The 12,675-nt window shown below is 37.5% G+C and overlaps 2 protein-coding genes across 2 annotated transcripts in view; one reads left to right on the top strand and one right to left on the bottom strand.

Moving 5' to 3' along the window:
• The window catches only part of SLC5A10 (solute carrier family 5 member 10), a 1,811,293-nt gene that overhangs the window by 980,169 nt on the left and 818,449 nt on the right, over nucleotides 1-12,675 (top strand). The window contains exon 8 of the mRNA XM_044089581.1: nucleotides 3,788-3,993. Coding sequence (XP_043945516.1) covers nucleotides 3,788-3,993 — 206 coding nt within the window. The remainder of the gene's footprint in view (nucleotides 1-3,787; nucleotides 3,994-12,675) is intronic.
• FAM83G (family with sequence similarity 83 member G) overlaps nucleotides 448-12,675 on the bottom strand; it is a 254,449-nt gene continuing 242,221 nt past the window's right edge. Inside the window, exon 5 of the mRNA XM_044089580.1 lies at nucleotides 448-4,588. Within this exon, the coding sequence (XP_043945515.1) occupies nucleotides 4,103-4,588 (486 nt within the window). The 3' untranslated portion in view covers nucleotides 448-4,102. The remainder of the gene's footprint in view (nucleotides 4,589-12,675) is intronic.

Raw genomic sequence — 12,675 nt, 5'->3', positions numbered from 1 at the left:
ATTATTTATGTAATTTTGACATTTAATATTTAAAACACTAACTTCTCCAGACTTTAAAGAATAAAAAAGCAATATCTTCTTGTAAAGTATATCAAAAAGAAGTTTATATGTACAGTTCTTAAATACAACTGGTTTACAAATACCCAAAACATATGTCATATACAGAACAATACAAAATGTATTACTGCATTCCTGTTATGTACCAATATTCCTATAAATCCATAGTTAAGGCTTCTTTACAAATGATTCTAGAAAATTAGTCCTGCTTTAACATGGACAGGCTGCATTGTTTTAGCTTCATTTCAGTGGTTTAAGTGGCAGGACCAGAAAATGGAACAATTCTAGCAATTATGTGTACAACACTGAAACAGAACACCATGGCTCTCAGAATGCTCTGAAAGGAAACTTTTCTTTTTCTTTGCGGTGACCACAGTGGTGATTGTTTTGTGAGGAAATGCAACAGATGGGCAAGATCTCATGTCAGGTATACAGAGAAAAACTTCACATAAAAATATTTACGATCTGGTATTATACATGTGGTGGTCTACCTTTTCAATAATCCATGTCTATGTGAATATGACCCTGGAAATTTGTAAGCCCAATTAATTGAAGCTGGTTAAACGTGCCAGGGTGACATTTCTGAAAATATTGTATATGTCAAAAAACTTTCATGAAAATAAACCACACCTCTTACCAAGGAATACAACTTAAAAAGGAGGAAAAAGGACAAAATCTAATCTGTTTTTTCATTTTTGCTCAATTACTGGTGACCTAAAGGAACAGCACGTATACACTGTCATTGCTCAGCATAACTGTAGCTCCATTTCCATCACATATTGAGATTCATTGCTGTAACAGTTTTTGCCTTACAAAGCTAGCATGTTTAAACTGTACGGTAGAGGTGTGACATTTTTATATATAGGCAGAGTATGGTGGCAACAACTGCTATTGCATGGTATTTTGGGGCATAACATTTGATGGCGTGTCAGGAAAATGTACTGATTATCTTAAGGTTTTGTATAGAACCTGAAAATCAAAGTACTGTTTTGATCTAGATTTGTAAACAAGTACCCAGGCCTGAAATTACATTTGTCTTCCACTGTTCATTATGTCTCATATGCTTATGGCTCATATGCTGACATAATTTCTAAAGACATGCCTTGCAGACTATTAAAGAGTTTAATCTGCTACTTATTGAGTTTTCCACTTATTTAAAAATGAAACATGTTACTCTTTTGATGTTAGCTTCATTTGTGTAGACACGTAATTAGATAATCACAGCATAAACAAATCCTGTAGGTTTGTTCAGTGTTATGCATCCCTTCCATTTAAGGATTAAACCATGATATGTCTGAAATGAGATTTTTCACAGATATACAAAAGTTATCAGACTGGGGTCACCCCTCTCTTCTGTAGGTTTCTATCTACCACAGCACAGGTAGACTATAGACTCTGTATCTGACTGCATTAAAATGATGATCTTACTGGAAAGGACGGCAGGAAAAAGGAAATAGTGTACACCATATCTTTATTCTCAGACCCACTGACAGAATGCATAAAGAGCCTTATTTGCATCTGAAAAAACTGCCAATGATGACAAGAGATAAGGAGACAGATTTTCTTTTACTTAGCAAGCATTTCAGTCATCTACTGACTGTACAAGCAGATAGCTGCTCTGTTTCAGGGTATTCAAATTACATGAGGACCATCGAATTTGGGAGATGCTGATACAACTATTGTGCTCACTGCATTTATCTTTCAGTGCATGCCTTCTGCTAATTTGTAGGCAGACAAGTTGGACAAATGGCAGAGTTGCTGAAAAGCTGAACTGTAGACATGGAAGATGTGGATAGATTTCCCCTTCCACTGATTTATATTCTGGTAACGTTTAAGCAGATTGCCATGTCTGGGAGTTAACAGGTTGGACTCGCTGGTTTCTCTTATTGCCAAGATGAGACCAAGCAAAAAAAGGAAACTTAGCTGACTGAGGCTGGTTTTAAAACTGACATCTGCCTCTCTTGAGCCACCTAGGTTTCCATTATTTATGTAGATTTTAATTCATGTTTTAACAACAACAAAAGCTGTTTTATGTTACGTTACTGAAGGAGAAATCAGACATATTTGAAATATATACAGATACACTGTTTTTATCACTAATACTGGAAGGGGCACATCTTGATACTGAACAATTAATTCTGCAAAGGATACGAGAATTACAAAACTCTACTCAACAGTGAATGGACATTCTTTTATTGTCATAGTATTGACATCCTACCTTTCAGTGCTCAGTGCAACATGGAAAAATACTATTTTATTAAACCGCATGCAATGGTGTACTATTTTTTCAAAATGCTGTTTAAAGGGAAAGCATTATACCATTTTATCAGGTCATAATGAAAAGTTAAAACCCTTGTGTTCTCTAGTTCTCAGTTCATTTAGTCTCAGGTGAACTTTAAAGTTATCATGGGATAGTGCTCGGTCTGATATTGTACTGCACGTTCTGAAGAATGTACTAATAACCTTGGATGCAAGTGCCACTGCTGAAAAGCTGAAGAGTTTCAGTGGTGCTATTACCTTGAACTCTCACCAGAGGGGAGAAATGGAAAATTCGTCTGTGAAGACAGTTGGTGACAACCCAAGAGAAACAGTGCTACTCTGGCTACCCCAAATTAGCACAGAAAAGATGGAGACATTTTAGGAGATAACAAAACTGGCACAGGATCTAAACTTTAAGCAAGATGAAAATTATAAAGAATTCATGTACAAGCTTCAAGAAGTAAGGGCAATGGAAGGACATCAATAGAACCAGCAATGTATGCGATGGTACTAGTTATCTGAAAAAAAATATGTAGCAGCAAGTGGACAGCAAGAGGGGATGCCATTTTGGGAAAATGTGAGATAGCAATCATAGTGAGGATGTATGAAGCCTTAATAAGGAGATCTTGGGTTCATAAACAGTGGGGCAATTCTTGAAACACTCATAAGGCAGTCATTGTAAGACGTGGAAAAGTTAAGTGGCATTTTATCTTACTAGACAAAAGCATGGAGAGACTTAAGAGGGTAAGTGATCATATGTGCTTATATTTCTGTGTTTCTAAGCAAGAAATCAGTTGTGACAAATGTCCAAGTGTGATGTAAACTCATAATATGGACTACATAAGCTGTACTCATTTTTTTTTTATTAGCTTTCTTCCAAACATTCCAACTTAATTGGGGACTGGGCATATTATAACACAGTCTCGAGAACATAAAGATTCAGTAGGACTTGGAGGCCTAATATTTAGGCTTGGAAGACACAGGGCAACAATGGCACCCAATATTTAGACTTGGAAGACACAGGGCAACAATGGCACCCAGGGAAGTGGGGTGTGGGAGTTTGACTCAGAAGTGATTTACCAATCCACAGTACTGCACCTTGGTACTAACATCATAGCTATTTCATATTAGCCATCTTGCCTTTCTGAAAAGGAAACCATAACCACAAGAAACATCTTAGATGACCAGTATTACCATACGTGGCTAGTAGACATGCCCCTCTTGAAACATCTGCACATCAATCCCAACCATAAAAGTACACTGGTATATTTGAGCACCGCATATTAGAATGTGAACTGCTTAGGTCTATTATTGCACATTAAAAAGTAAGACACAAATCTGGACACACAAATATGTAGCAAAGGCACCTTTCAATCACAAGCTTGCATATTTATGTATGATTATTACAGTTCAGTCATTCTGCCAGATGTTTTTAGACCAGCATGTATTCATATGTGCTCTTTTTGTTCAGCTTTTAACAAGATTGGTGGGTACCACAACCTTGAAGAAGTTTACCAGAAAGCAATTCCATCGAAGATCATACCCAATACAACGTGCCACCTTCCAAGGGCCGACGCAATGCACCTTTTTCGAGATCCAGTCAGTGGAGACCTCCCATGGACTGGCATGACATTTGGCTTAACTATCCTAGCCACTTGGTACTGGTGCACCGATCAGGTAATGTAAACATATCCCTATACAAATTGCAATATCCCTATAGCATAGTATACAAGCAGCAACAGATAAAACAGGTCTCTGAAAGTCAAACTATGTGTTTATGTTCAATTCACTGACTACCTCCTCTGTGGCTCCCCGAATCAGGATTTGTCTTTGACCCAAGAACACTGGAATAGCTTGCTAACTTATTCTTTAGATGTCTAGACTGTGATAACTTGGAATAGGAGATTCCAAATGGAGTCTTAAAACTTTCAGGCTTTTGACTTTCAGAACCAGGATTGACAGTTGATACAGTTTTGCCAGATCGGGGCTTGTTATGAAGAGGAAGCGCAGAGTTGGAGCGAAACAGAGGATTTATGGGTTTAGACCGGGTGTTAGGGAACATTTTGCTTGTCCATTCCATTTTGTCATTTGCCACTGGTGAAGCCTTTTTATCAGTTCTGTGGTACAGAACAGGTTTGTCCGTCACCTCTTTCCTAGGCTTGCTTAGATCTTGGTTCCTTGTCAACGTATTAAAATACAGATGTTGTTTGTCCCTATTTGACCTGAATGCAGTAGCTGGTGTCCTGAACTCGTATGGAATAGACTGCTTTGTCTGAAAACATAAAAATCAAAGTTGTTAATGTACAAATGAGCATACCATCCTCTTGCTAGCAGCAAGAGAGACAGGTTTAATCTTCATCACTACAATATGTTAAGCAGTAAGACATGAAGGATTCATTTTAAAAATTACACCCATGACCTAAGGGTTCTTATCCTTTAGACTTGTACCCAAGAGAGAGTCTGGATGTACAGTGACATATGTAAAATTTAAACTCCTTTAAACGTAATTATATTTGATGTCCACTAACTGTGAACTAAAGAAATATGTATAACCTAATTTTAGTGCACAATTTCTTTTTACGTTTTTCATGTCTACATTTTTGCATATTAAAAACAAGTTTAGATGTATGTGGGAGAATCAATATTTGTCAGAATACTTGCACAACGTCTAATGAGCTTCACAGTTTCTGTCCCCATTGCTGTCTGAATCATGAAGTATTAAATAAGCCTTCAACTCTAAGTTTTAACATGTACTGCTTAGGAAAAAGGGCTTTCATAACTCTAATATTCTAAATTTGCAGTTGCGCCTGGAAATTTACAATTGCATGTTGAGTTACTAAGAAATAACTTACCTGCATAATCTGTAAGGAACAATTCCACATTGGACACTTCGTTATGTACTTATCAGTGTTAGGATAGTGCAGATTTTTGTAGAAGAACAATTCCCCAGTTATACTGCACCATTTTAAAATATAAAATGTTCTGTGTAGGTTTGCTTGCATAAACAAGTCTTGGTAAAATACTTTTGAATGAGATGGACTTGAATGGTTACCCTTCACTCAATGAACAAAAATGATGGACATGGTATTCAGTTAGTCTGTGAAAAATGTACGCAATGTCAATCAGTTCAATGACTAAATTTAATGAATCTTTAGGTCATGGTTTGGCAACTTTTTATCAAACAGTGCAAAAATCCTGAGATCTCCACTTGTAAGATGTTCCAAGTGACAGGAGGGGAGAGGAAATAATACTGATGATTCTTGGAAATGCGTTATGTTGACTACATTTCTCATTAATTTTACTCAATAAAATATGCCAAGGTTTGCAAGCAATCCTGACAGTGTAAAAAGTAATACACTGGTAGTCAGTGATCAAGGTACTTTCTGCTGCTGGTCTGTAAGGGAAAGCCAAGAGAAGCGTGCTTAAATATCACTCCTTAGCAATGGTGCAAAGGCTTGCCTATACCTGAATGAGGCAATTATTCAAGTGAATTGCTATTTATACAGTGTCAATGAATGCAAATTATGATTTTTGTCTTTTACCACTGGAGATATTTTGTCCTTCAATAAAAAAAATCCAAAGAATTTCAGATGGACAAAGCTGTTAAGTTTTCAGGCACATTCTTGGGGAACATAATTTACAATACATACGTGACATACAAGAAGATAGACAATACAATAAACATTAACACACGCTGTTAAACAACAGTAATGGTAGAACTATAACTTTGATAGTGCAACTTATGCCTGAAAAAGTCACTTTTCCAAGTTTCTCTTTGAGGTACATGGTGTGCTTTACATCTTCAGTCCTAGTTAAGTCCTGATTTTATTCTGATGAGCCTGGAAACAGGATCAGTAAGATAAGGATCATGCCTGGTACTGTAAGGTAAAGGCTAAAGGAAGAAGAGGGTTATATAAAACTGTACTAAAGAAAATGAGAGATGGAGGAAGACAGACCCTAAATCCCTTCATCACAGATAAGAAAGATAGGTGACTATATTAGGTTACCACCAGGGAAAGTTGGATGGGAGCCTACACTGTAACAGTAATTATTTTGCCTGAATGTCTGCTATTTATTCTCACAGCTGGACTTCACTCACCATAATGATCTCTATTGCAGGATCATTTCTTATCCATGGAAAAGATACTGCAGCAGTTAACTGCAGGTGGAGGAAAGTGGTAACACCATATCCTGCAAACAGTTGAACAGCCATGTGCTTCTCCTGCACTAAATGTTTAAACGTTTGGAGAAAGTATATATGGTGGTCAGAGTGGCTGCCTCATGGCTAATCTGATAAGAGACATTCTTAGAAAAAAAGATACTGCTCTGGCAGATATAATACAAAGTTATACTTCCAGACTTTTCTTCTGGCCTGCCATAAAATGCACTGCAGTTATGGAGTCAGTTTGCCTTGACAGTCGTCTCTGGTCTAAACACAAAAAATAGGGTAAATGCAAATGTTTAACCAGGTCAGCTATTCAACATTCATAAAAACTCTGAAGCCAAAAGTATTTTAATAATGTGTGGATTTAATAAAAGTATTTGTTGAACAATTTGTCCAAAAAAAAATAGCAGACTTCATCAGCACAAACAAGCTATGTTGGTCTGCTTTGCCTGACACAAATGAAGCAAAGTGCTTGTAAGACTACCTGAAATCAGATGTTTTCTGTTAAGTAGCAAGACATCAGTGTACATTTGTCACATCCAGTATCCTCTCTCCTTATTGTAGTATTTGGGATAAAAGAAAGTTATATGGTTTGTTTAAAAAACAGTTTTGAGACCACACTGAATATAAAGGAGGAACAGATTATTTTTAAGAATTACCCAGTCCTTATGAAAGTCCATACAGGGCTGTTTATGCATTAGGCCTGGCAAGCCAGACAGAGTCTCCTAGCAGATGTAGCATCCAAAAAAATGCCTTTTCCATGAGAACTTGAGATCACTAAGGCAATGGATTCAAAAGGGGTCACAAAACTTAAATCTCACGAAGTAGGGATACACTTCCTGGGGAGAGAACTTCTAAAGTGAAGGGTCACCTTTCTGAGGACAAGTTATTGTGTTTTTCCATTTTTCTGTACCTAAATTTATTTTTTGGGTAATTTCTTTGTTTTTTTAGATCACTTGACAAGGGATCTCTGTTGGGATTCCCTTTGCACCAATGCCAAAAATATTTTTCTGCTCTAGAAATGTAAGATTACAGTGTCACACTGAAGTTAGACAGTACTCCCCAGAGATTTGATGGTTCTTTCCTCAAGAAAAACATGACCCAAAAGTGGAGTCCTTTGATGGAATAGGTCTTCTGCTGGCACAATTTGTAACAATTTTTACTAACAAATGTCACGGACTGTAGGCAAGCCTTTTGCCACAGTAAGGAAAAGAAATGTGCATGTAGCAGAATATAATACAGTAGCTCAACAGAAGCTGAATTAGAAAAAAAAAAGGCTCTCGACATCAATTTCTGGAAGCTGAATAGAAGATACCAGTGAACAGACATATTGATGACAGACTGGTTCATGCAGCAAAAACTGAATATAGCACAGGTTGCTGTAATGTTTAACTAAACAACAGAGGGACAATTCTGGGCAGCTTGAGGAGTTTAGTCCTGGTCTGGGAATGTTTCGGAGACCAAAGTTTGGTTGGAAGGGCAAATGTCTAATACTGCAGTAATGATTTCTTTATAACAATTGTTATCCATGATCGAAGTCAAAAACTAACAGAAATAAGAGAGTGTATTCTGTAACTCAGTGTGTGAAATCCGAGTGGCAAATACTGTCTTTTATATGGTGTGGGCAATGTGGATGTCAAATGTCAAGTTGCAGTCAATCTCTATCCCTAGAAGTTTAGTGTGATTGGCAGTTGATATAATGGTATTATTTTTGGATACTATGCTAAAGGGAGAAGAAGAAGGTTTATATTTAGAAGGGTTAAATAGTAGTATTTTTTGGGGGGGGTTTAGTATTAGGTGGTGGTCTGATAACCAGGATTCAACAGATAGGAAAGATTCTTGTGCGATTTTGTGTAATTCTTGGATGGTAGAGGCATTACATATCAGAGTGGAGTCATCTGCATATTGCATAACTGCTGCTTGGGGTGTAGAGGTGTGGAGGTTATTAGTGAAGACAGGGAAAAGTAGTTGTCCAAGGATAGATCCTTGTGGCACAGCTAGTGTTACTGGGAGTAATGGGGAAATGCCAGATTGCCATTGAACTGCCTGTTGTCGCTCTGACAGTTTTTGAGCCAAGAAAAGTGGACTGTAATAGGTTTAAGGTAGAGATTACATAGAGAAGTTAATCATGTGAAACTGTATCAACAGCCTTTGAGAGCTCTAGAAAGAGTGCGGATACAAACTTACATCGCTTCTATGTGAATTAACAGTTTCAGTAAATGATGAGAGGTGGTACTATGAGAGGGGCAAAAGCCATGCTGTGTTGTAGTGAGTTGATTGTGTGTGTTAAGGTGGGTCATAATATGTGTGTGTATACATCTTTCTAGAATTTTTGGAGGGAGGTGAAAGAATAGCAATGGGGCGATAGTTTGATAGTTCTCTTGTGGTGCCAACTTTGGGGAGAGGGATTACATAGGAGATTTTTCAGATATCAGGAACAGTTTTTTCGGTTATTGATTGGTTAAGAATTTTTACAGGGTAAGCTATAGCTTCTGCAGCTATTTTCAGAAAGCCTGCTGGAAGTGCATCAGCTGCTAGTGTTGTGGGTTTCAGTTTTCTAAGTAGTTCTTTAATTGTATCCACATTGACAGGTTGCAGTGAGAATTGGCTGGTATTGTTGGCTATATTTTGAGAGGTATGTTGTTGTTGTTTAGATAGGGCTAGTATTGATTCGGTGAAATACTGGTGAATTGTGTCGCTATGCTACCAGTAGTATTAGTGGTAGCAGGGGGTGGAGTTCTAACTTTACCAGGTAATAAGAGGTTGTTGATGGCTGACCAGTATTTTTGTGGGTTGTTTAAATGTTTTTTCTGTATGTTGTGGTAATAGCAGATTTTGTCTGTTTTAGTTTCTTTTTTCTGTTTCTGAGTTCTCGGAAAGCTGTTTTGAGAGTTTGGGAGACAGTTTTATGCCAATCACTTAATGTTTTATCTCTAAGTTTCATGGAGGCCCTAGTTTCTTTGGTAAGCCAGGGTGCATGGTTAGCTTTCATCCATACTGTTCTTGCTGGAGGAAGAGAGTTTAGGATGTTTAAGTAAACAGTGTTAAAATAATGGACAGCATCATTAATCTTGAGGGTTTTGAGTGGATCCCAGTTACAAGTGTTTAGAGCTGAAATTAATTGGTTAGGATTAACATTTATTTTGGTTTCGTAACAGGCATGATTGGTATGGAGTTTTAGCATAAAGGTTGGACAGTGGTTACTTAAGGTGTCTGGTAGGCAACCAGTATGATAGGAATGGGCTGATTTAAGAGGACCCAGTTTAGAATTGATTCCAGTTTGGAACTTTTATCAGTCCTGGTATGTGACTGAATAATTTGGCTGAATCCATACAGGTTTATGTAGTTGGTGTGACTGTTAGAGGAGCAAGTTAACCAGTCTATGTTAAAATCACCCATTATAATTGTCTCATGTGAGAAGGTTTTTATGGCCCAGTTAAGTAGATTTTCTAGAGTAGCGATATTGTTTCCTGGTGGGGATATAGCATCCAATTATATTAATAACTTTTCTGGCATTGATTTTTAATCTGGTTAGCATGATTTCAGCATTGTCAACAAAGGGGGTAGGTATATCGAGAGTTTCTACACTGAGTTCATTTCTGAACAGTATAACAACTCCACCTCCTTTTTTATTTTGTCTATCTGTGCGTAGAATACTGTAACCAGGTGGTAGGATCTCGCTATTTGCAATTTTGGGCTTTAACCATGTTTCTGTTAAGAGAACAATGTCAGCGTTGTAGACAGCAAGAGTGGCATGAAGTTCATGGAATTTTTTTTACAATGCTTCTTACATTAATGTTTAATAGAAAAAAAGTCTGTGGGTTTTCTTTTGGATAGTACAGTATTATGGCAATGAACCGGGGAGGTAGGGTTTTGGGATGAAGAACCTGGATTGGAATGGATATCACCACTGAGGGATAGTTTTGATTGGAAATAGGTAATTAGGTGCATTAAATGTGGTCACATACCTGTTAAAGTTCAGTGAAAGTTTGGAGGTGGTATATTTGGTATTTCTATAGATGGGGATAAATAGGTGTATGGTTGTATTAAAGATGGATGGGTGAGGAATGGGATTAAGGTGCTTGAAAATAATTGAGGTGGTGGTAGTAGTAGCATGGTGAGGAGTTGAGTGACCTGGGAACATGTGGTATGAGGTAGTATGTGCGAGACCTGGGAACATGTGGTATGAGGTAACATGTGTGAGTAAAGAGAGTATAGCAAGGGCAGCGGAGAGTTGCAGTAGCATAATGCTTGGGGTTCTGTTTTTAATATTGAAAGAGTAATTATGTAATTGAAACTGTTACTATTCTGTAGAAAGCTGTTAGATTTGTGTAGGGAGAAGTGATAGTGGAGTTATTAGTGGGAGTTTGGTGAATGAGGTGTGTGTGTAAGGGATAATTAAATCAGAGGTGTTTGTAATGGGAAAGTAGGAAGATGGTGGGAGGTGGCCTATATAAACTGAAGGAGGTGTGTTATTAGTATGGGTAAGTGGTGAGAGGTGTATGGAAGGTGTATGTTACAAGTAGGGGATATGTGTGAGAGGTATATGTAGGGGCAGGGCTGAGTGCAGAAGTGATTTGACAAAACTAGATAAGTTGTGGGCAGGTGTAGGAGCATCTAAAGTGTATCCAAAGTGTATCCAACTCTGTCGCCTAAAAAGGTGAACAACCCATGGGATATACAAGAGATATAAATATGAAGCTGCTAGTGTAGTTTTGATAGAATAACCCCAAAGGCTTAATTCACGTGTATAAGCAAAATCATGATACCAAAAAGGCCCAAACCATTAATTGTTCTCCTTGTAAACATTGCCAAGGCAAATGTAGTGTCCATATGAATAATAACCAGCCAGTGATGCACTTCACACAAACTTCATGTATTAGATAATCACCTGTACATATGTCACCTAAAAGGCAAACCCATCAGTTATACAAGAAAATAGGAATGGGAAGTTACTAGTATAACTGAGATAATGTAATGTGGAAAATACCCTTCCCTCCTTAGCATGCAGCAACCGTATGATAGAGTCCAATGTGGATTATCTAGAATACAGAGAGCAAAACATTCTTTACAGCGAATGTAGGCAACAGACGGCTCCCAAAACAAAAAGATTTCTCTATATGTAAATGCAGTTTATGATGATGTCATTTTCTGTAAGGTGCGTTTCAGGGATTTTTTTTTTTTTTAATTTGCATTAATTCATCAGTTGTGCTACAGCCAATCTGATGCCTTGATCTGTACAGCACAGAGCAATGAGACTGTCTGGAATGGCCATAATAATAAACTGGGTTTCTTATAGGTCTTTAAGCAAGACACTTGTCACTTATTGACACGATGCACATATGGCTGTTTTTTTGTTATCTTACACAATTTAACATCAAACCCTACCTGACAGTCTGGTAAACCACCTACAACTTTACACAGATCTCTTAATACCCGGAGGTGCAGAAAATCTGCGTGTGATTATAATAAAACAGTAGGGGTTGCCTACAACATCCTGGAAAGAGAAAGCAGTGTGTGTATTGATATAAGCCCCACAGAAAAAAAAAAAAAAACTTGGCATTTAACCCTTGCTGAATGCACTGATTGAATTTTCAGTCACTTTGACCATTTGGGAAAGCTGCAAGAATTAGTGTGCTCAAAAAGAAACAGGTAGATGTATTGAATTGTACTGGAACAATGTGCAGTTTTGGCTTAACACTATCAGAAGCTGTTCACAGAACATAAAATGCTAATGCATCTTTTAAGTACCAGCTGGCAAATTTGTGCTAGGAATAATGAGGAATATACTTCTGTAACAGGTTGTAATTTTATTTTATATGATTATCCTTGAAGGGGGTACCATATGGCCACCATCAGGGGAGGGGGCTGTGATCATACTTCCTTTTTCATTTTTTAATTAAAAAAACATTCACAAATAATAGAAATAAGTTACATTACCACAACCAACACCTGCCATACTGTCAGTGGCGTTATCTGCATCACTAAAAAGATGTGGTACCCCTTACATATGGGTGGGCACAGTCATTCCGAACTACGATTTACTTCAATTATCAGAAAATTTCAGAAGTTTTGGAATGCTTGGAAAATTCCATCACACCACCAATGACCTCTTGCAACTTTTTAACATTATGGACTGCAGGGGGCTATACCCTTTTACTCTCATTCCACATACACGATAAAGATAAAACATA

This window comes from Protopterus annectens, chromosome 12.part0 (assembly GCF_019279795.1).
Source record: "Protopterus annectens isolate FY-2018-M chromosome 12.part0, PAN1.0, whole genome shotgun sequence".
Taxonomy (NCBI): Eukaryota; Metazoa; Chordata; order Ceratodontiformes; family Protopteridae; genus Protopterus; species Protopterus annectens.
Note: the sequence above shows the minus strand (reverse complement) of the source record. Positions and strands in the feature narration are given on the sequence as shown.